We start from the raw sequence: 26,802 nt of genomic DNA, 5'->3' as shown, positions 1-26,802 counted from the left end.
TGTTGCCTTGGTTACCTCCCAAGCATGCCCGCAAGGCTTGGGTGCCCCTGACCGGAATTGAACCTGGGACTCTTCAGTCCATGGGCCGAAGCTCTATCCACTGAGTCAAACCATCTAGGGCTCCAAAACTTTTGTTGAATGGCTAAGATTTTTACAAAAAACTAGTGAGACATCGTTGCTAATGGAACACAAAATCACCAGGCAGCCACGTACGGGATTAGTTCCCCTGCTCATTCCTTTTGGTAAACAGTTCTTTCTATCACATAGAATCACTTTTGCTGTCTTCATATAAGACTAACTGATTTAAAATTCCAACTCCAACACACTAGCTATCTGACTTTGCAAAAAACTTCACTACTCTTTGCCTGAACTTCCTCATCTGGTAAATACTGGCCCAAGCACTGAGGATACAACAAAAGATCCTGATATCAGTTCACATTCTGGCTTAGAGGGAAAAGCCTATGAACAAACGTTTTAGGTGGTGATAAGTGCTATGAGGAAAAAGAAAATAAAGGGGACAGAAAGTGATTACCTAGGAGGCAGATGAGTATGTGTGGCTATTTTGTGAAGGGCGAACAGGGACTGGCTTGAGGTTTCAAAAATATCCTAGTGTATCCTTGTTTTTCAAACTTAAAGTTGTGACTAAGTGTGATCACAAAATCAATGTAGAGGTTAATCTGAATATTTTAAAAAATGAAATAAAACACCAGAGTGCATATTAAAGGTTGGCACTGTTTTGTCATAACTTGTGAACTTGTTTTGGTTTACATACAAGTGTACTATACTAGTCTATAAAACATCAGTATGGAGAAAACGGTGGTTAACATTATAGCAACGTTGAGGTAAGCAGAGAAAGATGCCTAAACAGGGTTTCTCTCAGTTGACAGCCCACACCCTGTGCGTGGACATGTTTGATGCCTTATTTGACTAGCAGAATGAGCTGAGTACAAAAGAGACAAAAAGACACAGAGAAAATAGGAGAAAAGCTTAAGATCAGAGCTGAGAAGTTGGAGGGAAAGGCAAAAACAAAACTGAAGTTAAGCAATTCAAAAGAGAAAATTGGTATTACATTTTTTTATATTAAGAAAAATGACCCCCAAAAAATGAAACCGAATTTACAGATTAAATTTAGCAACAACGAAAACAAAACCCAAAGCTAATAAAACATGCTGTACATGATACTTTCAGATTAACTATACGATAGTGCCTGAATATTTTCAGAAATTCCCAAATATCTGCTCCATCCTCCCTTCTCTTACCCTCAGTGAGATGGACAAAGATTTTTAAAGCCGTATCGTCTGGGAAGATTTCTTCCAATCCTTTAAACACTTAACAGATTTTGGAAATCATGCCCACCTATCAGAAATAAGTAAAATATATTCAAGCAAGACTGGATATCCTCTGCCAAGCCTTCTCCTGCTGTGCACATGAGGAGGTTCCCATTATTCCAGAACAAAGTGGGCAAACTACAGCCCTCCAGCTAAATCTACGCCTCCACCTGTTTTTGTGTGACCCGTGAGCCAAGAATGATTTTTCCATTTTCAAGTGGTTCAAAAAATTCAAAAGAATGTTTTGTGACATGTTTAAATTATATAAAGTTCAAATTTCAGTGTCTATAAAGTTTTACTGGAACATAGCCAGGCTCACCCATATTTTCTAGGGCTGCTCTCTTTGAGTAGTTTCCCCCAAAGCCTGAAATGTTTTCGATCTGGCTCCTTTTAGAAAAACATTGTTAACCAGTGTCCTAGAACATGAGGGCTGTCTTGTTTAAACACCCTTCCAACACTCTTCCCTCTCCAGCTCCTCCCCTCCCCAGCTTTGGTCTCTAACATTCCAGGGCCCTACAGGAAGGCAGAGAGAGCTTTAATATGAATTGTACGGTATACAAAAACAGAGACACCACACGGTAAATTTCTATATAAAGTAACATGAGTGGCTCTGCCACCGACTAGGATGATATCTGGGTTTGTTTCCCGATTAGAAAAGTGGACATCACAGCGGCAACTGCACGATTTCGTTTGAGAATCACCACGGTCACTTGCATGAAGACACTTAGAAAATATTAAAGCAGCAAATTTTCTGGGAGGTGCTTTTGCAGGGAGAGCCTCTCTCAAGTCTAGCTGTAGACTGAGGTCCCCTTTGCACGTAGCACCTCGACCACGTCCCCCGACCCCGTGCCCCCTCTGCTTCTGGCCCTTTTGGCCTTGCAGCCCGCTTTCTCCTCACCCCAACGCACTCCTCAGGGGCTACCAAGTTCCCGGGCAAAGCCGGGCTCAGGCCAGCCCGGGTTAGCTTAGAGCAGCTCTACCCAGCTTGGACAGCTTAGGGTGGGTTCGCCCTACCCGCCCCCTTTGCCCCCTTCGCCCCCCCGCAGGTGATAAGAATGACTCAGCAGGGGCCGGGGCCTGGGCTGGGACTGAGATAAGAAAGCCAGCAGAGCTTAGGGACGAAAATCTCCTGAAGACCAGAAAGACGCCGCAAATCTTCGTCTGAAGGAACCAAATGTGTGAACAAACGAAAATGTAATTCAAGTCAGCTTCGGGCCAGTTGGCGGCCTATACTAGCACAGGCCGCAGGTTTAGCCTAACAGGGAGGCCCAGCGTCTTGCAGTCTGAAAACGCCCACGGCCTCCGCAAAAGGCCCCCTTTGCCTCGGATAAAGCCCCCCTCAGTTCAACTGGGTTCCAGGAAAGGCGAATCGGCGGGAGGGAAACCTTTCGGGGTGCACAGAATTGCATGCCCGTGATTATCGTGTAGACTTTGAGGGCACAATAATCTCTCGAGACTAGAAACCATTTTCTTCTCTCCGAGATTTTGCTTAGCTAAGTGGCGGCAGCCTCCCTGCCCCCATTCCCATCCCCTACCCCCACCCCCCACCGCTAGAGCTGCGGCGAGCAACCACGCCCCGCGGCTCCAGGGCTCGCCTCCGGGGGCTCCCAGCCCCCGCGCAGCTTGCAAGCTGAGCCACCATTTGCCCCACCCCCGCCCACCCCCTTCCGCCCCCGCGCCCAGCCCTGGGAGCATCGGGCGAGTCCTTGCGCCTGCGCCTCACCAACTTCCTGCCGTGAAACGCCCCGCCCATCCTCCAGAAGCCCGCCTCCGAACGCCGCGTAAAACCTGCCTGCCGAACGTCATTGGTGGAAACAAAGAAGCCATCGGCTCCCAGGCCCGCCCCTCCACCGCCTCTTACTTTTCCCAGAGCGGATGCGCCTGCGCTCAGCTGCCTGGGCGGGCTGGAAGGCGCGGGTTGAAAAGTCTCGTTCCAAGTTTGGAGAGAGAGAAGAGCGCTCAGTCCTCGGTACCCGCGAGCGGGGAGGAGGCAGGAGAGAAGGACGCGGCGTCTGGGGAGCACCCAGGCCTTGAGACAGAGCTCAGGCTTCGAAAGCTCCCAGCGTGTGGCACGCCTGGGAAAGGCAGGAGCGCCTGCTGTTGGGCTGCTCTTTACTAGAGAGGGGAGTCTGAGGCGGCGGCAAGGGGCGAACGACCCGACGCAAGATGGCGAGTAAAGAGAGTAAGAGGCCCTGCGGGGCGGCGCGCGCCAGGGCCGCGGGGGGCGGCGGGCGCGCGAGGCCGCGGCACGCGCCGGAGAAAGGCGCGAATTGGCGTGCGGGGCAGGGGGCGGGGCCGGGCGCGAGGCTGGGCGCGCGCCTTCAGGGGCCTACGCGGGACGCGGCTGAGGCACTCGGGGCTCTAAGCACTTCCGGAGCCGAGTGCGGGGCCGCGAGTTGAGCCCCTTCCCCCCCTCCCAACCCCCTCCCCCCGCTCCGGCTGCGGCGCTCCCTCAGGCGCCCTAGGCCCCCGAGCGGAGGCGGCCTTCGCCGCCTGAAAGCGGGCACAGCGGCTGCTTTCACGCGCGCGCGCCAATCGCCTCGGGGTCGCGGCCCTTGTCCGGGGGATTCTGGAACCCGGCGGCCTACGGCGGCTTCGTGGCAGTGGAGGCCTCACTGGGTGGGGGATGGGGGGAGCGGGTCGATAGCTTTCTGCTACACGTGGATTCGTCTCCTCAGTTGGGTCGTAGAGCCCCTCTACATAGGGGTCGTCATCTTAGAACAGGTGCGAACAGCTGTAACCAGCAAAACACTTTCAGTGTTTGTGTAATTAATTACCCAGTTTTGTATACGCAGGCGGTGTTGATCTCAAAGTGCAAAAAAAACCCAGCTTCCTGGTGTTAATATTCTCTGCACGCTCTGGAAGGGCGGTTAGTTGTTCGTGTTCAAATTAGAGGTAAAGAGAAAGAGTAGATAAGGTGTGGCCATCTCGAGGTGACCTCCAGTATCTGTACAGATTCTGACTTCGATCCCTCTTAGCCACTTAATTTCTCCAAATTTCAGTGTTTGAAGATACTGTGGAGGAGCGTGTCATCAATGAAGAATATAAAATCTGGAAGAAGAATACACCGTTTCTGTATGACCTGGTTATGACCCATGCTCTTCAGTGGCCGAGTCTTACGGTTCAGTGGCTTCCTGAAGTGACTAAGTAAGGGTTCCTGGCAACTTATTTTGCACAAATTTAACTGTTGTCCTGAATTTCCTTCTTTTGGAATGTTATACATAGAACGTAAGCATGTAATCAATTTAGTCCTTGGATGAGGTGACAGGCGACTTATTGTCAAAACTAACTTAAGTGATTTATGAGATAATTTCTGAGGTATAAGTATGACGTTAAAATAGGAGAATCTGTTGTGAGATTGATGTTTGCAGGAAGCAGCAGATATATTTGACATTTCTTGGGCTTAAATATAGAACAGCATCTCTTTGAGCCCAGAGGAATGGGTTTCTTTTCACCTTTATTGAAAAAGATCATATGTACAGAAAAATGCACAAATCATAAGTATATGGCTTGGTGAATTTTTCAAAGTAACACACCCATGTAACCAGCCCCCCAAATGAATATATTTTAATTGGCAAAAGGGAAAAGAATTTAGCAGCAGTTCACGGAAAAAGTCGCTTATAGTATGGAATACACTTTGAGGTCACTGTTGGTCTTCATGAGAGTGTTGCTGACATTTACTGAGCTCTTAGAGCAGAGCCTGATACATCTATAGAGTTTTATGTCTTATTTTTTGGCTTACTATTAAAAACAAGTACTTTGATTACTTCTTTTTTTTTTATTACTTCTTATCATCCTTGTTTTACTGATGTGGAATTGGGGGCTGATATGTTAACATGCCCGAGATCACACAGGTGGCAAGTGGTGGAGGGGACTTTCAAAACCAAAACATATAGCCCCAGAGTTGAGGCAATCCCTGCACTAGACTACCTTTCTCACATATTTGGACTTTTTCTGGTAGGAACTTGGACATGAACTTAGAAGGGCATTAAACTTTGGTATTATGGAGCTTATAATCTAATGAGGATTAATCAAACTCTAGGAGAGCTGGGGTTTTAATGATTCAAACCTAAGTTTGAATCCTGCACGCCCCCGCCCACCACTTCTTAGTAGTTTTGTGAATTAGTATAAGTTGGTCAGTCTCTCTATCCCCCACTTGTCTGGTCTGTTAATGGAGGTGTTGATCGTGCTGACTGCCTACATTTGAGAGAATTAAATAAAATCGTGCATATTAAAGTGCTGGTGCAGAGTAAGGTATACAGTAAGTGGTGACTGATTCTGGTTCTTCCACCCCTTCCTATTCAGAAATAATTTGTTAGGGAGGGTAGAATAATTGTTTGACCATTTGGATTTCAGTGAAATCTACTTACTGAAGTCTTTTTAAAATGTTACCTATAATGTGTTTTGTGTAAATATTTTGTAAAGATAATAGATGCATATGTTCTTATCCCAGATATTGCTTTTATGTAAGTAAGAACTTAGCAGAAAAAGACTTTAAATTGTATGTTCTGTGGTGGTCTTTGCATACGAAGAAGTAGCTGGTTGTGGGTCCTACAGTGGCTCTGGGAATGCAAGAAAATGCCAGCCAGCCTGCATTCTTGGATGTTGAGGATGGCTGTGTGTGCTTTGCAAGGTTCTGTTTGGGGTATGAAGGGATTTTGATTGTATTTTGTCCCTATACAGAGCAGTAGAAATGTTGGCTGCTCATTAGTCTTCTGCAGCCTTAGGTGTATCCAGTATTGGAGGGATATAGAATAATAATTGGTTCAGGAAAATAGGCTTGTATTTTAAGGATGGGAGATGGAAGGGTTTGCAGTAAAAAGAAAAATCCCAATATAATGATTGCGTTGGGAAACCAGAATCGTTGAGTTTTAGAGTCCAGAGAAATTTTTCAGGTCCTCCAGTCCATCTTGGAGCTGTGCTCCTTAGAAAGATCCTGTGATGTAACTTTTACCTGTTGATCTTAGTTTTTCTGCTTAACCCCATAAAAAAAAAAAACAAATCACTTCCTTTTTTTTATGTCAGCCTTAACATTGCTCTTTGGTGCCTCCTTTCAAGCATTCCTATTTATTTTCAAATGGTTCTCGTGAGATATGTTTAATGTCCTTTTCATGTTGAGCACTATTCCCTGTAAAGGCTTCATTTTATCTAAGTCCTACTAAAGTACATTGCCTAGAGCCTAATTTTCTAAGTGTGGTTTTCCAGCAAAAAATAAGTGGGTGAATGGTCATGCGCATTGCCTCCCCCCTCCCCATATAAGTTCCTCTAAAATGGAATTAATTTCCCTTTTTTAAATCTTTTTTGTTGAGAGTATTACAAATGCCCCCTCCCCCATTCCCCCCCCCCCCCTTGATGACTACATACTTTTGGCCACTGAGTATACATCAACTAAGATCCATGTCTTTTTTTCCAACAAGCTGCTATTACTTGGCTGTGGCGGCCTTATTCTGTTCTTGGAGTTGTATGTGTATTTATTGTTGTTTTTTTTAACTTTAAACCAAATTTTGGTGAAGTTTCATTTTGTGTTTTTTAGTTATTACTAAATTACATGCCTAGAAGTAACCCTCAAACCTATATATATATATATATATATATATATATATATTGATTTCAGAGAGGAAGGGAGAGAGAGATAGAAACATCTACGAATGATAAGAGAGAATCATCAATGGGCTGCCTAGCCTAACATGTCTAGTGTTGGGGTCCAGAGCCCTATTTGTCAGCCCTCCTCACTGAAGTGGAACCATGGGCACAAGTGAAAATTGCTATTCAGATGATACAAAGGGGAAAGCCATTCTTAACAGATGCAGATGCAAAAATCACTGTTTGGACCAAAGTGCGAAGGGGCATCAGCAGGTTCTTTAGCCTCAAATTGGTTTTCATAGAACTAGGTAATAACGACACCCCACACACACACCCTGTAAAATTGAGAGGGCCCATTTCATAAACTTTAGCACCATAAATGTAAATAGGGGGTTTTCACATCTTGCCATTTGCACTTATAACCCGTTCAAGTGAGGAAACTGAGGTCCACAGGGAAGTTGTGACTTAAGAAACTGCATATAGCTAATTTTAGTTTGAGCCATGATTTAAACCCAGTTTTTCTGATCCAGCACCTTATTCTTTCCATTCTACCTTGTTGCCTCTTATTGGGAAATCGGAAACATGTAGTGTGTTAAAGTGGGAGATATTTTTTAGGTGAGAAGTCATTATTTAGAAGTACAGGGATCAGTGATTAACCGAATTAAATTATTTTTTAAATTTTATCTTTATTGTTGAGGCAACTGATTTCTTGTAGGATTAGTGTGACTTATTTTCTTTTCCAAACAGACCGGAAGGAAAGGATTATGCCCTTCATTGGCTAGTGCTGGGGACTCACACGTCTGATGAGCAGAATCATCTCGTGGTTGCTCGGGTCCATATTCCGAATGATGATGCGCAGTTTGATGCTTCCCACTGTGACAGCGAAAAGGGTGGTAGGTATACCATAATATTCCAGTATTGATGTCTTACGCCTTTTTCCAATTACATGTTACTAAAACTTTGTACTAATCTCTTTTGACCCAGCAGTTTAACTACTAGGACTCTCTTCTATAAAACTACTTGCCACGGGTGCACAAAGATTTCACAGTAGCATTACTTGTAGGATTGAAAGAAATATTAGGATCAACCTAGCAAAACTCAGATAATAGTTCATAGGACATTAAACACATTAGGTGTATGTTTGAAATATTGTGCAGCAATTATAAAATTGAGATAAATCTGTCTGCACCAGTATGGAAAAGTGTCCAAGATAAATTGGGTGACTGGTGTATGCATAGAAAAAAGTCAGGAGGCGTATATACCAGTTAAATCAGTTAATAGTGAGGATTTTTACGGAAACTATTGACTTCATTCATGGTTTTTTCCCCCCTCCAAACATACATTCCCCTGCTTTGATATTCCTCTGACCACCCAAGTTCCAACCAAGTTCTGGTGCTTTTGCTGGGAAGACTCACAAGACTTGAGAACAAATTATACTTATGGCTAAAGTTTGTTACAATAAATAGTACAGAACAGAAGCAGCAGGACAGGAACAAGATATGCATCAGGGAGTCCCGGGAGGTCTGTTACAAGTCTCCTTCAGGGCTGCACAGGATGTGCTTTCTCTCTGGCAGCAGTGACAAGGATACAAGCAGTGTCTCTGCCCAGGAAAACCCATTTTGGTGTCAAGGTCTGAGGCTTTCATGGGGGGCTGGCTTCATAGGCACATCGTGTCCTGCAGGCAGCCAGCCATGACACTGACACTCAGGACCCCAGTAATGAAACTGGGAGTGTACCGTCAATGTTGATATTTGTGCGCAGCAACCCTGACACACTGGTACAGCACAGTCCATTGAACGAGGTGTACACCACAAAAATCATCCGTCCATCAGTGACACAAAGAACATTCTAAGATCCATGTTTCCAGGAGTCAGTGAAGGGCCAGTCATGGTCCCAGTGTTTCTCAGAGCTTCGAGGGTTAAGCAACCAGACCTGTTGCTTACTGCACAACCTCAAAATGATTTAGTAGATAGTTTTTACCATTTTCTAGTACTTGCTTTAGGTTTTTGTCTTAGTGAAAATAGTGCATTACAGCTCAAGTCCCACCACCCGTATCCCATTCCTCCCTCTCCAGAATTCATCACTGTCCTGAAATTAGTGTGCCATTTTCAGCTGCTTATATTTTTATTATGCAGTAGTAAATACACATAATGTTCTTTTGCAGCTTGCTTTTTTCATTTAATATTATTTTTTAAAGAATAGATACATTTTTTAATCCTCACCTGAAGATAATGTTTATTAATTTTACTTAGAGAGGAAGGGGGAGAGAAATATCAATCAGTTGCCTCCAGTGTGTGCCCTGACTGGTGATCAAACCCACAACCTTTTTTATGTACTGGACTGTGCTCCAACCAACTGAGCCCCCCGGCCAGGGCATTCAATATTTTTTTTAATATATTTTATTGATATTTTACAGAGAGGAAGGGAGAGGGATAGAGAGTTAGAAACATCGATCAGCTGCCTCCTGCACAGCCCCCACTGGGGATGTGCCCGCAACCAAGGTACATGCCCTTGACCGGAATCGAACCTGGGACCCTTCAGTCCGAAGGCCGACACTCTATCCACTGTGCCAAACCAGTTAGGGCCAATATTATTTTTTAATGTGTGTGTAAATCATGTTGATGTCTATCTTATTATTTTAATTGCTGTATAGTATTTCATTATGATTAAACATCAGTTTATTCATTCTTCTAAGAGGTAGTTGGATTGTATCTAAAGGAGCTGGAAAACTTGAATATCTTGATAGAAGAAAGGTTAGAAGGAACCCACCCAGTCCATGGGGGCAGGGGCACGTTTAGAGCAGGCTCTCAGGAGATAGGAGGTGAAATAATCTGGAGGGGTAGTCTTAGGAAGGGGGAGGCACATTTCTCTTTTTTAAAATCTTTATTGTTGAAAGTTATTACATATGTCCCCTTTTTCCTCCATTGACCTCTCAGCCTGCCCCTGCCCCCCACCCCAGGCCTTCACCACACTGTTGTCTGTGTCCATGGGTTATGCATGTATGCATTAAAGTACATTGGTTGATCTCTTCCCACCCACCCATCCATCCTCCCCTGCCTTCCTTCTGAGGTTTGTCAGTCTGTTCCATGCTTCTATGTCTCTGGATCTATTTATGTTCATCAGTTTATGTTGTTCATTAGATTCCACATATGAGTGAGATTGTGTGATACTTACCTTTCTCTGACTGGTTTATTTTGCTTAGCATAATGTTCTCCAGGTCCATCCATGCTGTTGCAAATGGTAAGAGTTCTTTGGCACATTTCTTCCAGTGACAAGATGGGCAAGGGAAATGCTGAGAGTGAAATAGAGGGTTTCGTGTGGTTGTGTGAGAGGAGGAGTTGTGGAATGGGAGATGATTTTCAGCTACACAGAAATAGTAAGCTAATGTTTGCCATGGAGAAGAGTGGCTAAATTCTGGTATGAAGCCATGGGAGCTAATGTTCATGAAGCATTCCCACATCGAAAGAGCTGGCTGAAACTGAGAAATGGTTTACTGCTTTCAGCGTGTTTTCACCAGGTCCCACCCAGTCTGTTTAACTTGTTACCTGCCTGGCTCCATTGGGCATTTGAGTGAATATTCTCATTACCAGAGACACAGGGTGAGCTAAAAAGGAATGTGCAAAGAAGCAGCAAGCTAGGTCAGGGAAAAAAATAAAAATTATAATGTGAAGCCTCCCCGAACTTTTTGTGTCAGCAACTAATTCAAGTTTTTATCTATGAACACAAAAAAGAAAATGTTCTTGTTTGCTGTTATCTGCTTAAATGTTCTCTACTTGTATTCTTTCTGCTACCATCTTGCTGATTCCCAGACGTTACATTACTTTTTATGTGGCTTTGTTACTTTTTTAGGGCCTTTTTAAAACTATTTTACAGTATAGTCTTATTCCCACACCAGATAGAAAGGTTAAGGCCCCTCATTTTAGTGTTGGCACTCCACTAGCAGTTGAACCAAGTATGCTGGTGGAACTAGCATGTATGTGTTCCTTGGATTTGGGTGACAGTTAGTAGGCATGGATATCCTATTTGAGGATATTTTTTACTTCAGACTCAGGAGTTTATACTCCTGAGGGTAAAGCCTTCCCTGTCTTGATGAAACCTAAAATGCTAATTCACTGCAGCACTTCTAAATTAGTTGTACTTGCACTAAAAAGTTGAAGTGTGTTTATTATGTGCTCATTTAAATTTTAGTGAATAAGTACATCATCTTCAATTTTTAATTGTTTTGAATCGAAGGTGGAGCTGAATTAACTTGCATAAAATAGCTCTCAATATTTTCTAATATAAATGGACTTTGAGAGGAAATTAATTCCAAGTGGCAAATAAACCAACACTTTGGTGTTCTCTCTCATCAGTTTGTGTTGTATTCTGTCATATTAAAATCTGGGTTGATTAAATTGATTTGTGGACTTTAACTGTAAGTGTATGTGTTTATTTCTTTCTTCTCACATTAGAATTTGGTGGCTTTGGTTCTGTAACAGGAAAAATTGAATGTGAAATTAAAATTAATCACGAAGGAGAAGTAAACCGTGCTCGTTACATGCCGCAGAATCCTCACATCATTGCTACAAAGACACCATCTTCTGATGTGCTGGTTTTCGACTATACAAAGCACCCTGCTAAACCAGGTAAAAGTCAAGTCATTACTTGACCACTTTTGCTTGATTCCAAATAACTGCTTCAAAGTCATTCAAACTAGTCTAGACTATAATTTTTCAAGGTTTAAAAATTGTTTTGTGGGTCCAGTAATGACGCTTGATTTCAATGACTTAACAGAAGGACCTCACAGCAGATTATACTCCTGGCAGCGAACTATATATAGAGCAAAAGCAGAAGGAAAAAGATACAGATCTGTTAATAGTCCAGAGAGGTCAGGCATATAGGCTTCTGAGTCCTTCCCTGCTGTGGCCACAGAGAGCATGCATTCTCTCTAGCAGCAAGCCACAGGGGCGTGTACTAATGTCTCTGTCCAGGGAAGCCCCTTGGAGTCTCAGGGTCTGGAGTTTTTATGGAGATCTGGTTACATAGGCACATCTCGCTCTATGGTACACCAGTCCTGGTAAGGGAAAGTCAGGACCCCAGCAGTGGTAACATCATGAATCTTGCCAAACAATTCTACAAGTCTTGACAAGCTGCCACAGCATGCCCTACTGCTCTGGGCGTATAAAACTTCGTCCTTAGTGACATGAAGACTTTCGTGTGAGGGTCACATTCCCAGGAGCTGGCTCAGGGTCAGTCATGGTTACAGGCTACCCCAGATACATGCAAGGACTGAGCAACCAGACCTGTTGTGTTATCTCTTTCCTTACAAAAATGTTTTTGAAAATTGACCCAGAGGCGAGGCGGTTTGTCATTGCGCAAATTTGTAGAATAGCTGTAGTTTTCAGTATTTTGTGTTAGAGCTAGTACTAGGTTTTTTAAAGGAACTAGTTTTATGGTCGTGAGACCTGGTTTGCGTTGAGTGTTTGGAATGAAGCACAGAGAATAGCTTTCCATGGCAGCTTTGGGTCAGACCAAGTCCTTGTGTGTATGCAGTGCTATGCCAAGCATAAATAAATATTATGGCTCACTCAGGTGAGGCTTTGCTCTTACCAATTCCAATAAACCGATAATCAGTAGTTAATGCACTTCTTTTTTTTCTTTAGACCCAAGTGGAGAATGTAATCCTGATCTTAGGTTAAGAGGCCACCAGAAGGAAGGCTATGGTCTTTCCTGGAATTCTAATTTGAGTGGACATCTGCTAAGTGCATCTGACGACCATGTAAGAAACCTATTCTTCCTAATCTACTCGTGTAGAGTTAAAGACTGCCAGACAGCTCTGCATTGCAGGAGTACTATATAGATGAAAGGTTTTCTAAGATAATATTGCTGATTGTTGTGATAACATTTTCACAGGATTTAGAGCAATTGTTATCAAACTATCCTTTGAAGTCTTAGGATTTCACAAAGTTTTTTTGGAGCTGCCTTAGAATGGAGGGAGGGTATGCAAAAGGTATCCTATTATGTAAAAGTAGACCTCTGTAATGGAAACTATGAAGTATTTGTGAGGCCTGAGTAATATAAATAACATTTTGTTTTGTTTATTGTTTGTGTACAGTTCTGTGGGATTTAGTGTATTCCCAAAGCTATGAAATCATCACTATATAATTCCAAAACATTTTCATAAAATGTCACAAAAAAGAAACTTCATACCCATTAAGCAGTCATTCCTCAATCCCTCCTCCTCACAGCTCCTGGCAACCGTTAATTTATTTTCTATCTATAGATTTGTCTCTCCTTAATATTTCATACAAATGCAATGGTAATAAATATGGCCATTTATGTTTGGCTTCCTTCACTTAGCATAATGTCATCTGTGTTGAAGCATATGTCAGTACTCCCATTTTTATAGCTGAGTAATACTTCATCATATTGATATACTATAGTTTTATTCATTTATCAGACATTTGGCTTTCTTCCACTTTGGAGCTATTTTGAATCCTGTTGCTGTGAACATTTTTGTACAAGTTTTGTGTGGACATGTGTTTTCATTTCTTGGCTAATTACCTAGGAGTGGAATTACTGGATCATATGGTAACTCTATGTTTAACTTACTGAAGAACTGCCAAATTGTTTTCCAAAGCAGCTGCACCACTTCACATTCCCACCAGCAATGTACCAAGGTTCTAGTTTCTCCATGCCCTCACCAACACTTGTTATTGTCTGTCTTTTTTATTATAGCCATCCTAGTGGGTGTGAAGTGGTATCTCATTGCAGTTTTGATTTACATTTCCCCGACGACTAATAATGAGTATCTTTTTTCATGTGCTTATTGGCCACTTGTATATCTTTGGAAAAATGTGTATTTAAGTCCTTTGTCCATTGCTAAATTTTGTGGGGTTTTTTAATTGTTGAATTGTAAGGGTCCTTTGTATATTCTAGTTCAGAAATTTTTCTCCCATTCTGTGGGTTGTCTTCTCACTTTTTTTATGATGTTCTCTGAAACACAAAAATATTTAATTTTGAGTCCAGTTTATGTATTTTATTTTGTCATTTGTGCTTTTGACATTGTATCTAAGAAACCATATGTAACCCAGCATCAAAAAAAAATTCTCACCGATGTTTTCTAAGACTTATTGTTTTAACTCTTACGTTTAGTTCTTTGATCCATTTTGAGTTAATTTTTATATATAGTGTGAAGTAGGAGTCCAACTTCATTCTCTGCATATGGATATTCAGTTTTCCCACCACCATTTGTTGAAAAGACAAATCTTTCCCTGTTGTTACTTCAGCATTCTTAATAGAAATTGTTTTAACAATTAAAAGTACCATACAAATGCAAAGAGATCTCATTAATGTATTGTAGATCAATGTTTGTAGCATTCATGCCACTTAATGGCCCCATATCTTTATGGATTCCATACTGTAAGCAGAAAGTGTTTGGTATAACTCCAACTAGAAGCCAAGGGTAGACTTCAGGAGCTCATGTAATTTGGCCACACTTTATGTCAGCTTTTTGAGAGTAGGTTTCTTGCTTTCCTTAGTATATCCCGATGCCTAGAACAGGGTCTGTCACATCACAGATCTTTATATTTCTATTGATTGTAGTTTCTGTTAGGTTTTTTAAAATATTGAAAGTAGTTAATTGCCCAGTCAAGATTCTTTAGTAAAAGCAATCAAAATGGACTCTGGCTGATTTAAACAGAAAAGGAATTTATCAGGAGGGCATTGGGTAAGGTACACAGAATTGCTATGATGGCTAGAAAATGGCCTGGAAAAAAGAGGTTAGGCCAGCAAATCAGGCCAGTGAGGACGTCACTCTTGCCATCTTGGAAAGTGTATATTATGGCCCTAGCCGGTTTGGCTCAGTGGATAGAGTGTCGGCCTGCAGACTGAAGGGTCCTGGGTTTAATTCTGGTCAAGGGCACATGCCAGAGTTGCTGGTTCAACCCCCGGTGGGGCATGGAGGAGGCAGCCAATCAATGATTCTCTCTCATCATTGATGTTTCTATCTCTCCTTCTCCTTCTCCCTCTCTGAAATCAATAAAAATATATATTTTTAAAAGTGTGTGTTATGCCCCCCCACCACCCATCCGAACAGAGTCTCCCCTTTTTTGGTTCACAATTCAAAGTCCTGGATGGACTGATGGAGCCTGTGTCACATTCCTGCTTTCCTCACAGTAGATGGGAAAGTCTCCGAAATAGGGAAGATAGGTTCTACTTAATTACTAGTACTTTTTGAAGACACCAGGCTGGGACTTGGCCAGTGACAGTAATAGCTAACTTTTTCTGAGGGCTCTGCATGTGCCAGGCATCTTGCTAATCTTCGCAGGATCCATCCTTCTGAGGTGAGGAGGGGGTGGTGGCAAGAGCTCCACCCATTCCTTTCTCTTCAGTGCATGTGAATTGTGAATCTGAGTGTGTATCAACAGACTTAAGGGCATGTGTATTAATTTTTGTTACTTGGAAAATAGCTATTACTCCTGGAAAATAGCTTAGTTACAGAAACCCTTTCAGATAAGAAAGTGATTTAAAAACAGATGAAACCATTACCAGTGTCAGTGGAACTAGTATGAACATACCTTAATGGAATTACCTCATATTTTATACAGTTGGATGAAAATCATTGCCCTATAGCTTGTAGTACTTTTTTTCATAAAGCTTAAGACTTTCCTGTTAATTTTTTGTGCGATGGTATGTCAAAAGAAGACTAATCTCTCAGAGCCTACTGGCCCCATGGCCTCTCCTTGGGTTTGAGGAGCATGCCATGGGGTCTGTCTGAAGGCCCCAAGCTCTGGTCTCTCATAGCCTAGTAGGGCTTTCTGGGTCATTCACCTGTCATACTTCTGATGTCTGCAGTGGTTTCTCCCATGAGAGGCTTGTTCAAAGACTTTTGCCTTTTATTGAGGCACATTTTAGTTTCAATTACCAATCTCCGAACGCAGTGTGAATATTTAGGACGTGCACATCTGTTCAGTGGATACCAAATGCTGGGTTCTCTGTTATGTAATCTAGGCTAGATGAATTTTAGATACTCGACTGTATGTTGGTAGAAATTCTAATCTGAGTGTTCCTTGCCTGCCAGTGTGCTGGGTCTCCCCATGCATGCCTCTATTACAGTGTATTTTCTTTGCCTTTTGCTTATCAGATCATAGAATCTACACCTATAACACTCTGTTGTTTGTGAAGCTTCACTTTGGTTTATATTACACTCCCTCGTGTTTATTTCTAACATTCATATAGTTAATCTAGAGGCCCAGTGCACGAAATTCGTGCATGGGTGGGGTCCCTAGGCCTGGCTGGCGATCAGGACCTATCGGGGCTGTCTCGCCCAGTCCTGATCGGGGCCAGGCCGGCTGGGGCCTACTGGCTGCCAGATGGGGTCTGTCGGACTGGGGGAGGGACTGTGAGAGGTTTGCCAGATGGAGGGAGGGACTAGGGGAGGTTGGCCAGACATGGGAGGTTGACTGTGGGAGCACACTGACCACCTGGGGGCAGCTTCTGCATTGAGTGTCTGCCCCCTGGTGGTCAGTGCGCATCATAGCAACTGGAGACCAGTCATTCTGGTGCTTCAGTCCTAATGGTTGCTTAGGCTTTTATATATATAGATAGTTTTGTTTCTAATGAAGTATTTTAAATAAGATGTTAGCATTTAAATTCTATCTTTTATGGCTTTTGTGTATATTTTTTTCCTTCTTTAGACTGTCTGTCTGTGGGATATAAACGCAGGACCAAAGGAAGGCAAAATTGTGGATGCTAAAGCCATCTTTACTGGCCACTCGGCTGTTGTTGAGGATGTGGCCTGGCACCTGCTGCATGAGTCACTGTTTGGATCTGTTGCTGATGATCAGAAGCTTATGATGTAAGGTTGAAAGTTCAGTGGGGTGGTGTTATAGGGTGTCCTGAATGACCATCAGTGATTGTGGTGGCCTATGGTTTAATTCCTTTTTTTTTAAAAGTTATGTATTGGCTTTTAAGAAAGAAAAAAAACAGCTTAGTAAACATGCTTGGTATGGAGGTAAATATCAAAATTGAGATCAGGGTGACTTTTGAAGATGAGGGAGGAGAATGATTATATCAGGGCATGGCCACAGGGCTGCATTCAACAACCTAGAACCCTTTTTATCTCAAAGGAACCAATACAGGAGGCAAATAAGGAAAAATACTGAAATTAAACAAGTCTGGGTTGTAGGTATTAAATTGTTATGTTGTCTGCTTTGTCAATATTTTGTGTATGCTTGAAATAGTTGGTAAATTAAGACAGGAATGTAATAAATGAGAAACCAAAAATAACAGCCCTAATTCATTCTCCTTACGTTTAGAACATACCATTTAGCGGTTGGAAGTCTAAATTGCCAACTCTAGGTGTGGTTGGTGTCTGAAGGGGCAAGCATAGAGGTGATGTGGAGTGGAGTTGATGAGGAAATGAGCTTGAGGTCTGAGAAGTTGGAGAGGGTCGAGTGGCCTCCATGTGTGCTGTGTGCCTTGTAACTTTGTGTTTTAGATGGGACACCAGATCCAATACCACCTCCAAGCCAAGCCACCTGGTGGATGCACACACCGCTGAAGTCAATTGCCTGTCATTCAATCCCTACAGCGAGTTCATTCTTGCAACTGGCTCTGCGGATAAGGTTTTTACGTTTTTGCATATTTGGTGTTTACAAACCCAGTTGTTTTGTACAGTAATCAGACATTTTAAAACTCTTATGGAAAGTGCAAAAATGAATTCCTTTTCACTTGTTATTTTTCTTCAGACCGTAGCTTTATGGGATCTGCGTAATTTAAAACTAAAGCTCCATACCTTTGAATCTCATAAAGATGAAATTTTCCAGGTACGTGACAGTTTTCTGGTGTCTTTATGTCAGGTTTTAGTAACTTTTTGGCAGGGGGGAATTAAAATTTTTTCTTCTTTTATATCATGGGCATGGAATGTTGCTTTTTTTAAAAAAGCTCTTTATAAGTTAACTAGTGGGAAATAACTTGGAACTTTTTGAAAGACTATTCGTTCAGAAGTAGAAGAAAAAGTCTTGCAAAACAGATCAGCTTAAAAAGTGAAATCCAAGGATTCTTTAGTTAAGGTATATCTGCATGATGGCTTCTCTAGTGAAAAAATTTCTTGTATGATGTTTAAAATAGAGATTTGTATAGGTCAAAATACACTTCACTGAAAATTTTAAAAGTTTGGGATGGTTATGGGGCTGAAAAAGATGATTGTGCTCCTAGCTGAATTCCCCTATATTGGGGAGTGCATCCTTCCTGGGGGCAGGCCAGGGATATGAGCCATTTAAGAGCACTTGAAAGGATTGGACAAGAAGGTGAGGGCTGTAGGCCAATGAGGATCCAGAACACATCATGGGAAAATAGTGAGGATCAGGATAGTATCCACAAACCTTAGAATGGATGATTTTTTACATTTTCAAATATGTATTGCTAGGTCCACTGGTCTCCACATAATGAAACTATTCTGGCTTCAAGTGGTACTGATCGCCGCCTGAATGTGTGGGATTTAAGGTAACTCAGAATCTGGTGATGAGAAACTGCATATAAATATGCTAATCTAAGATTATGTAATTCATAAATTTAGAAGAGCGATGTGCTAAACCCCAGTTTAATAAGTCTAATGTTAAAGTAACTTTTAAGTACCTTCCTGAAGAATCTTTGTTCCAAAAGACAGAAGTAAATCAGCAAATGAGCTGTAAAATAAATTTATGCAATGTTTTATTTTTCTATTGATATTCAGGATTGAAGTTGAGGGAGGTGTGCATTTGTGTTGTAACATCCAAATGATTGTATAGAAGACACTCATGCTATAGAAAGTGGTAAAGATGTTAGTTCATGTCTCATGGGATCGCACATACATCTGCAGGACTAGTCTTAGAGACTTTCTACCATTTGCTCTTCTATGCTTTCATTGATTCAATAAACATGAGCTTCTACTATGGGTTGTGTAACTGCTGGGGATATACTTGGGGATAGGGATAAGCAAAGCCCATGCTGTCAGAGAGTTTATGTGCTTAGGGCTCATTGTATAGTTTCCATTTTTTAAAGTTCTTGACTTCAGAGTGGTCATTCAATTACCAAAGAATAGCTTTATTCCTACCTATAGTAAATGTGTTTTGTTGAAGTGGACTGAGTTTTTAGTATATTAAAACCAAACCTGCCTTAATATGAGACAGTAGACCCATCGTTCAGTGTACGGAACACAATGCAGAATAAAATGCTGGTATTGTAAAACTTCTAAACATCTAATGTTCCGTGTTGTTATGGAACAAACTCTGGACGTGATAGATGCTTTAAAATGTAAAGGATCTTTAAAGCAGTTATTTTTTAGTATGTTTGAAAACAATTTTAGTAGTAAAATTAGAAACCTAAAACAAAAATATATAGTGGTTGTATGAGGTGATACAGCAAGGTTTAGAAGTATGGTGCCCTGGCAACTGGATTATCCCTAAAAATGCCAAGAATAGATTTGCACACATTATATAATGTCTTCTTAAAATTCATTTATGACTTGCTTACTGTTAAAATTACATTAGATAAAATTACGGATTAAAGTGGTCAGTGTTAGCAGTTATACCCTTGATAGGGAGAGGAGAAACATTAATTGTCTAGCGGTCCCACGTTAGGTTTGTTTGCTTGGTTTTGTGGGAAGGAAAAAATATCACTTAGAAGGTTGTATGTTTTGGCTGTCTTTTCCAGAAGTTATTATTAGCAAAGTCCACCTTTGGGCTAGATACGATATAGGGCTGATAAGTGGTGTGTTACTCAAGAGCAATTTCACTATTGAGGCTGCTGGCATTTTCTGTAAATTGAAATTTTTAAGAGAGGGAGGGGGAATTTAACCTTTCCTTGGCTTATACATTCTATAAAGTTGCTTTGTTGTCATATCTTCAGAGATGTGGTACTGATGTGTTATTATTTCTCATTTCTGGAATGAAAAAGGCTTTAAGAGTGAAGTGTAAGTTCTTACATGCTTTTCACCTTTTAATTCTAATGTAGTAAACACTACAATGAAAATATTGAGTGAATTGTAATATTAACAAATTATATTCTGCAGTTTCAATTATGAACAGCTCTTACCCATTTCCAAAAAATAAACAACCCACTCTCCCACCAAGTAATATAAAAACTCTAATTGATAGCAGCATAGAAATATTTGTCCAGTGTTTTTTAAGATGCACTTTCTGGGCTGACAGTGGTTTTGCAAACATGCTGCAAGAATTTCAATAACAAAAGCATTATGCTCTTTCTTAATAGCAAAATTGGAGAAGAACAATCAGCAGAAGATGCAGAAGATGGGCCTCCTGAACTCCTGGTATATGTTGGCTTTCTTATGCAAGATGAAATGTCACATGCAGATTGGATTCTGTCATTGATTCCATGTATATGAAAATGAGCCAAAACTTCAAATTCTAGTTTTTAATTTCCAATTGGAGGTCTTGGAGGTTGTTGTAATTGGGGTTTGACATTTATTGAAAATAGGAAATAAGAGCCCAGTAGGTTTTGGCCAATGTTTCATTAAGAATAATTCCAGCTCCTGGGAAACAGTGTATAGTAACTCCTCGTTGTAGGGAAAATTTTTAATGACTGGATTTTTAAGTTCCCTGCCCAGAAACTAAAATTCCTTGATCTTGTTGATGCCAATAGTGCCCATCTCCCTCCTATTCCTAATCAAATCATCTTGGTGGCCCCTTGAAGGTTAAGGTTTATGTGGTGGTGTACTAAGCCTGTGCCCTCCCTCCAAACTGCAGGACAGTGACACCCACCCCTGCCATTGCAAGACTGATGCTCTAACAAAAGATAAGAAACCAAGGCCTTTTTTGTTCCTATTAACAGTTTATTCATGGAGGACACACCGCCAAGATATCAGACTTCAGCTGGAACCCCAATGAGCCATGGGTCATTTGCTCGGTGTCTGAGGATAACATCATGCAGATATGGCAAATGGTGAGCTAAAATATCTTTTCTCTTAAATAACTATCTTGTAAAGGAGAGATTTACTGATATAATAGAAATATTTCAAAAATCTAGATGTATACTGTACCAAATATTTATAGAAAGGGAATAATTTTTAAAAACCTCTTCCATTTTAATGACAATTTTTAGTTAAATATACATCTGTCCAGTCAGGAGAAATCTTTTACGTATCTATAAAAACAGATGTAGACACAGCATGTGCTCTGATTTTCATGATTACTTTTCAACTGGGCTCTTTACATCACTGCTCTATATCCAATGTCTGTTGTGTCATAGACATGGAGAATAGAGGAGGAGCCCTAACTGGTTTGGCTCGGTGGATAGAGCATTGGCCTGTGGACTGAAGGGTTCTGGGTTCAATTTCGGCCAAGGGCACATGCCCAGGTTGCAGCCTCAATCCCCAGTAGGGGTGTTCAAGAGGCAGCCAATCAATGATTCCCTCATCATTGATGTTTCTCTCTCCCTTCCTCTCTGATATTTTTTTTTTTAAAGAATAAAGGGGGAAAGTGTCAACGAGTGCACATGATACTAAGCACTCTGAAAATTAGCACTAAGTACACGACCGATATGTCTAAGGCACTGAAGTGTTAACCAACCCTCATAAACCTCAGGGATATCACTCCCTCTAAATCAGCGGTTCTCAACCTGTGGGTCGCGACCCCTTTGGGGATTGAACGACCCTTTCCCAGGGGTCGCCTAAGACCATCGGAAAACATATATAATTACATACTGTTTTTGTGATTAATCACTATAATTATGTTCAATTTGTAACAATGAAAATACATCCTGCATATCAAGATATTTACATTACGATTCATAACAGTAGCAAAATTACAGTTATGAAGTAGCAATGAAAATAATTTTATGGTTGGGGTCACCACAACATGAACTGTATTAAAGGGTCGCGGCATTAGGAAGGTTGAGAACCACTGCTCTAAATGATGCTTGCAATGCTTTCGGGAAACACCTTTTATGAACAATAATTTAAATAGTGCTTGGGCATCTAGGGGTTATATGTGGAATTATACACTGGCCTGCCTTTCCTCATTAAATTTATTAGAGTGTTTGGGGGTTGGGAAACACAAGGATAACTTCTAAATAAACTACTCAAAATGTGTCCACTTCCAACACATTGCCCCGTGAATCCAAAAATCTGGATAGAATTACTAAATGCTATATTTAGATAGTCTTGTAAAAACCATGGGGACTTATACCTATGAATTAATTTGGTTGTTATCTCCAGGCTGAAAATATTTACAATGATGAAGAGTCAGATGTCACAACATCGGAACTGGAGGGGCAAGGATCTTAAACTCAAAGTATGAGAAATGTTTCTGTTGAATGTAATGCTAACATGAATGCTTGGTTTATCAAGCGCCAAAAAAAGCGTTGTATAGTAGGAAATGTTAAGTGGGATGGCATATGGCATTCTTTACCTTCTGATTCTAGCACTTTCAAGTGAGCTATTGCGTTCTGTATCATATCGTAGCTTTTAGGGAAGAAATGTTGCTAAGAAAGAACATGACAGTTTTAAAATACAAGTAGCAGGGTACTGCCTTTGATTAAAATATTTTAAGTTCTTGTTTTCTGAAACTAAGTGCTTGCTGTTCCCAAATATGCAAGAATAACTTTTACACTTTTCCCCTCCAACACTTGTTGATTGGCTTTGCAGAAAATAAAGTTTGAAAATAAAATTTGTTTTATTCTTTTAGAACCTGGGTAGGGATGTGTGTCTGTCTGTCCCCTTTATTGAGGTGTGTGTGTGTGTGTGTGTGTGTGTGTGTGTCTGTGTCTGTCTGTGTGTGTCTGTCTGTCTCCCTCCCTTTCTTGTGAGCATTTCCTGAATTTCATTCTACAGTGCATGACAGTATCCTAAATGCAAAGGTGGGAGAAGTTAGGTGTCTATTTTGTGTTTGGTAGATTTGTAAACCTAGAGAACTACCTTAACTTGTGTCATTTGACCCACACCCTGTTTGTGTTTTAACTTTGGGAGTGTTTAAAGAAACACTAGATTCCCCCCACTCCCCGCAAAAGAATGAAAGAAAGCTTGTTTGCTTACAAGACAGGGATCTACAGAGGGGAAATAACCAGCTTACAAGCTGGCCCCTCAACCTATATTGTAAGGCCTGCCAGCTAGGAATGGTTTTCATGTTTATTTTTTGAATGTTTAGACAAAAATATGTGACAAAAACCTTGTGTGGCCCACTATACCTAAAATACTATACCCCTGACTTAGAGAAAATTTAATGATACTTTTTGCTCATTATAAGGTCTTTCCTGTGTGTCTGTGTATAACAAATACCTATATATACTTAGTTCCCTATTATTTAAATAGGTACACCCTGGAATGTGCTAAGAGTAGCCAAGACTGAAAAGGTACTAACAGTGGTTTGGCTACATGAAATGGGTCTTCTGCCATCCAGAGGATAAACGGTGCCCCATCCCTTATTGCTTAAATTGTACAATAATAAAAGTACTTTTAAAGTCCAAGAAACCAACTACCTACAACTTTCTTTGGACTTTACTGTTATATATAATTAAGGCCATGTGGGTAACAAAAGAATACACAGAAGCTGTTAAATTATCATACATATTTACTTAATCTATACAGAATTGAGTAGATAAAATCAGATTCACATTAGTGAAAAATCTCTACAAAATGTCCTTGAAAAGCAAAACAAGACTGCCTCTTAACAATTCGTATCCTCATGAAAGACGTGGGCTGTAAAAATAAAGCAGTGTGTTTAGCACAAACTAGAAGATATCTGCATCATTTTTTCACAGTTATTTCCATCTACAGTCTGAAAGAGGTAGATTTTTCTGCAACACCTGAGAATTGAATTGTGATAACCAGGTGTTTATAATAAAGGCAGTTGCATACATAACTAAAAATACTGGTCTCAAGACCAAGAAATGTACTCCTACAAGTCAGGATGAAATGGTCCATTTTCTCTACTGCCACTATAAGTACACATAAGATTCCATGGTGGTGCAACAAGTGCAATTGAAGTGAATTTGACATTGTTTAACCCTTTTCTGGGCCAGCCTAGTAGCAGTACAGTGTTCTAGAATATATTAGGTACAACAGCGTGCTACGAAGCCACAACACTGGGCTGGTGAGGTGACTGCTTTAGGAGAGTGTCCTTCTCAGGGTCCCATATATTTTTATTCACAGGATAATGGGAGGACAGATTCTGAAAGGACACCAAATGCATCCAAGACAGAATCAATATCCTTTAAACACCATGGTAGCATCTAGCTAAAAATACATAGTAGTAAGCCAAAAGCAGCAGGCCAAGTAATGTTAATCACATTTTTATAAAGCCCTTGAAAATAGGCAACAGGTCCAAAGATTTACAGTCTTCCACACAAACACCACAATGAGACGTGGTGGGCTACACAATGGCTTAAAACATTAAGAGCTGTACATCCAGCAGAATTTTTGTGAAATGTGATTAGTACTAATTTTAAAGTAGATATTTCTGATAATACATACCATAATTTCCTCTCTGGGAAATGAGTCCAATATTTCATTTAGAAGCAGGGGGGAGGGGTATTTATAAGAGGCTGTTTGAGAGAGGGTATGATTGTTTCTGTTTCAAGCTCATTTTGACTGAGTGATTAGATAACCTACTTTGTGGATTTCTTTTCTTCTACCATCTGGCCCCTTGATTAATATGACCGATGGTGGAAGCTTAGATATAATCCTCCACTCCAGGTGCTGCTTCCTATCTACTGGACAATTTTCAATTCTTTCAACACAGTTTAGACCATGAATGTGAACAAAGAGTTTATTCAGTCTAGTAAGCAATTTAAGAAGTGTCAGTTTGGTAGTTTTGCTCAGTGGAATGTGCTAACATTAGTCCTACTGGAGCCTTTTTATCTCATAAAGTATTTCAATGCAAATTATACTAGGGACAAAAATCAAAACTTTAATCACTGCAGCTGAGCAATCATTTACTACATTTGATACTGTAAAGAAGTAAAATTAATCCAAAGATGATGTGCTTAATTTCAAAAGTCGCCCCATTCCAAGTGTAGAGATATTGATAATACTGTTTTTCTTTAAAAATAAAAACAGTAAGAAAAGGGTGAGAAACAGATGGAAAGCATTCATAATACATCCTGACTACTTAACTGTGCGAAGTTTTCCCAAAGTTAAAAATGTTAGTTCCAGTCTTTCTGTTTTGGAAATGAAATGAAATCAGTTTCAGTTGAATAGAGAACTTGGCTGATCGGACTGTTTTAAAAGTTGAACACCAATTTTAAATAGCCAGAAGGTAGTGGAGGGACTTGTGCTTGGTGAAAGCTACACATTAACTTACCTTCATTGTCTTAAAGGGATATCAGTAACCGTTTTCTGTGGGAAGTGGAGGATGTGTACCCAAATGGAAAACAAACCACCTACCCCATAATAAGCTTCTGGGTGGTCCAAATTCACCACTGGTTCTAACTAACCTGAAACTAAAGCAGTATGACTTAGTTAGATAAACATTAAGCCTGTCTGTCGAATTATTTGCCTGCATATACTACATTGTTTACATGATACAATAGTCTGCCAAAACTTTGAGGAATTTGAGGCTACGACCACCTCAAATTCGAGTGACATATTATAAAAAATACTTGGAATTAAATATGCTGTTTGTTTCTGTCCCAACCATAGAGGGGTTTTTTACTTGGCATTTAAATGGGTTATTAAACAAAACTAATCATCTTGATGTTTTCTTTTTTTTTTTTATTAATATTGATGGGGGGCCAGGACGTTTAAATGAATTATTGTTTTCACATCAAGGAACCATTATCAGTACAAAGTTCTCTTGTAATGAATGGTCGGCCCTGTCTTGAGTGAAATTTTAATTAGGATGATTTTGTGCAAGGAGCAGTGAAGGACAAGGCAAATGACCACATGCATTCCAATGAAGGGAAACGAAGCAGATGTGCCACACAGCTGAGGAAAACTATTCAAAACTGCTAAGCAGCCTCCTGTACCACCTAAGTCCAGTAGTTCTAAGAAAATACAGATATGGTAGAAAAAGTAAGAAAATTTTCACCACAAAACCAATAATTACTACTAACAGAGAAAGTTATACACAAAATAGAGCTCTCAATACAGTGATCGTACTTCATCTCAGTCTACTGACTCGATGGTTGGCCCGGTGCCTAGGGACGCGGCCTTGTGTGCGGCTGGCTTCTCCTTGGCTGCCTTGGGCGCGGCCACCATGGGGACTCCAGCACCGCTGTTCCAGGCAGTGTTCAGCTCCTTAGGAGAAGCCAGGGCTGCACAGGGCTGTGTCACACGCGGTGCTAGTTTTGCACCTGCCACTTTCCCCGAGACCTGCTCCTTTAGGACTTCCACCTTCTCGTTGAGCTCATTCCTCTCCGTCTGAAGAGCCCTGCACAGCTTCTCTAACCGTTCAAGTTTTATTTGAAAGGCCTTGTACTCTTTATCGCGGACGGTTTTCTGTAGGAAAAAAAAAGATGTATGTAACCTCACTGAGGATGAATTGGGTTAGTGGATACCAAAAAATTAAGTAATCTGAGCCACATTGGAAAGTACTTGTTTAATCACCTCATGAACATGTTCAATTCTTTAAGCATCTAACGTTCTAGCTAGCTTCACTGCAGACACATCTATGAATACCACAGGCTATTTATAATACAATATTGTTTTAAGGTGACAAAATTCAATTCTTTTTGTCATGTTTCTTAAAACCAAAATACACTTTTTTAACATTTTATAGGCCCACTGGCGTGGCTGAGTGGTTGAGCATTGATACGTGAACTAGGAGGTCACAGTTCGATTCCCAGTCAGGCCATATGCCGGGGTTGTGGGCTTGATCCCGTGAGGTGCATGGTGATCAATGATTTTCATCATTGATATTTCTCTCCCTTCCTATACCTTCCTCTCTGAAATCAAAAAATTTTTTTAAATCAAAAA

The 26,802-nt window shown here is 40.9% G+C and overlaps 2 protein-coding genes across 3 annotated transcripts in view; one reads left to right on the top strand and one right to left on the bottom strand.

Annotated features, from left to right (window-relative positions):
- The first annotated feature begins 3,196 nt into the window (after positions 1 to 3,196).
- RBBP7 (RB binding protein 7, chromatin remodeling factor) lies at positions 3,197 to 23,615 on the top strand. Of its 2 annotated transcripts, none has more exons than XM_081081879.1 (12): positions 3,197 to 3,510; positions 4,331 to 4,475; positions 7,659 to 7,804; positions 11,363 to 11,536; positions 12,554 to 12,669; positions 16,589 to 16,749; positions 17,392 to 17,518; positions 17,642 to 17,719; positions 18,322 to 18,398; positions 20,145 to 20,202; positions 20,724 to 20,834; positions 22,108 to 23,615. In XM_081081879.1, the coding sequence occupies exons 1-12, from the start codon at positions 3,495 to 3,497 to the stop codon at positions 22,174 to 22,176; spliced, it is 1,278 nt and encodes a 425-aa protein (XP_080938005.1). In that variant the 5' UTR covers positions 3,197 to 3,494; the 3' UTR covers positions 22,177 to 23,615. The 2 variants fall into 2 exon arrangements, with proteins under 2 accessions (XP_080938005.1, XP_080938006.1); XM_081081880.1 differs by having other exon boundaries at positions 3,271 to 3,510; positions 11,390 to 11,536.
- Positions 23,609 to 26,802, bottom strand: part of TXLNG (taxilin gamma) — a gene marked incomplete at its 5' end in the record, with an annotated part of 53,194 nt that continues 50,000 nt past the window's right edge. The window contains one exon of the mRNA XM_081081878.1: positions 23,609 to 26,325. Within this exon, the coding sequence (XP_080938004.1) occupies positions 25,993 to 26,325 (333 nt within the window). The 3' untranslated portion in view covers positions 23,609 to 25,992. The remainder of the gene's footprint in view (positions 26,326 to 26,802) is intronic.

The sequence above is a fragment of the Myotis nattereri genome (genome assembly GCF_964212035.1).
Source record: "Myotis nattereri genome assembly, chromosome: X".
NCBI lineage: Eukaryota > Metazoa > Chordata > Mammalia > Chiroptera > Vespertilionidae > Myotis > Myotis nattereri.
Note: the sequence above shows the minus strand (reverse complement) of the source record. Positions and strands in the feature narration are given on the sequence as shown.

What these genes read in the sequence shown, in the direction of transcription:
- RBBP7 (XM_081081879.1), top strand. An exon ending in CTGTGACAGCGAAAAGGGTG is followed by an intron (nt 7,805 to 11,362) that starts GTAGGTATACCA and finishes TTCTCACATTAG; the next exon opens with AATTTGGTGGCTTTGGTTCT. An exon ending in CTGAATGTGTGGGATTTAAG is followed by an intron (nt 18,399 to 20,144) that starts GTAACTCAGAAT and finishes CTTTCTTAATAG; the next exon opens with CAAAATTGGAGAAGAACAAT.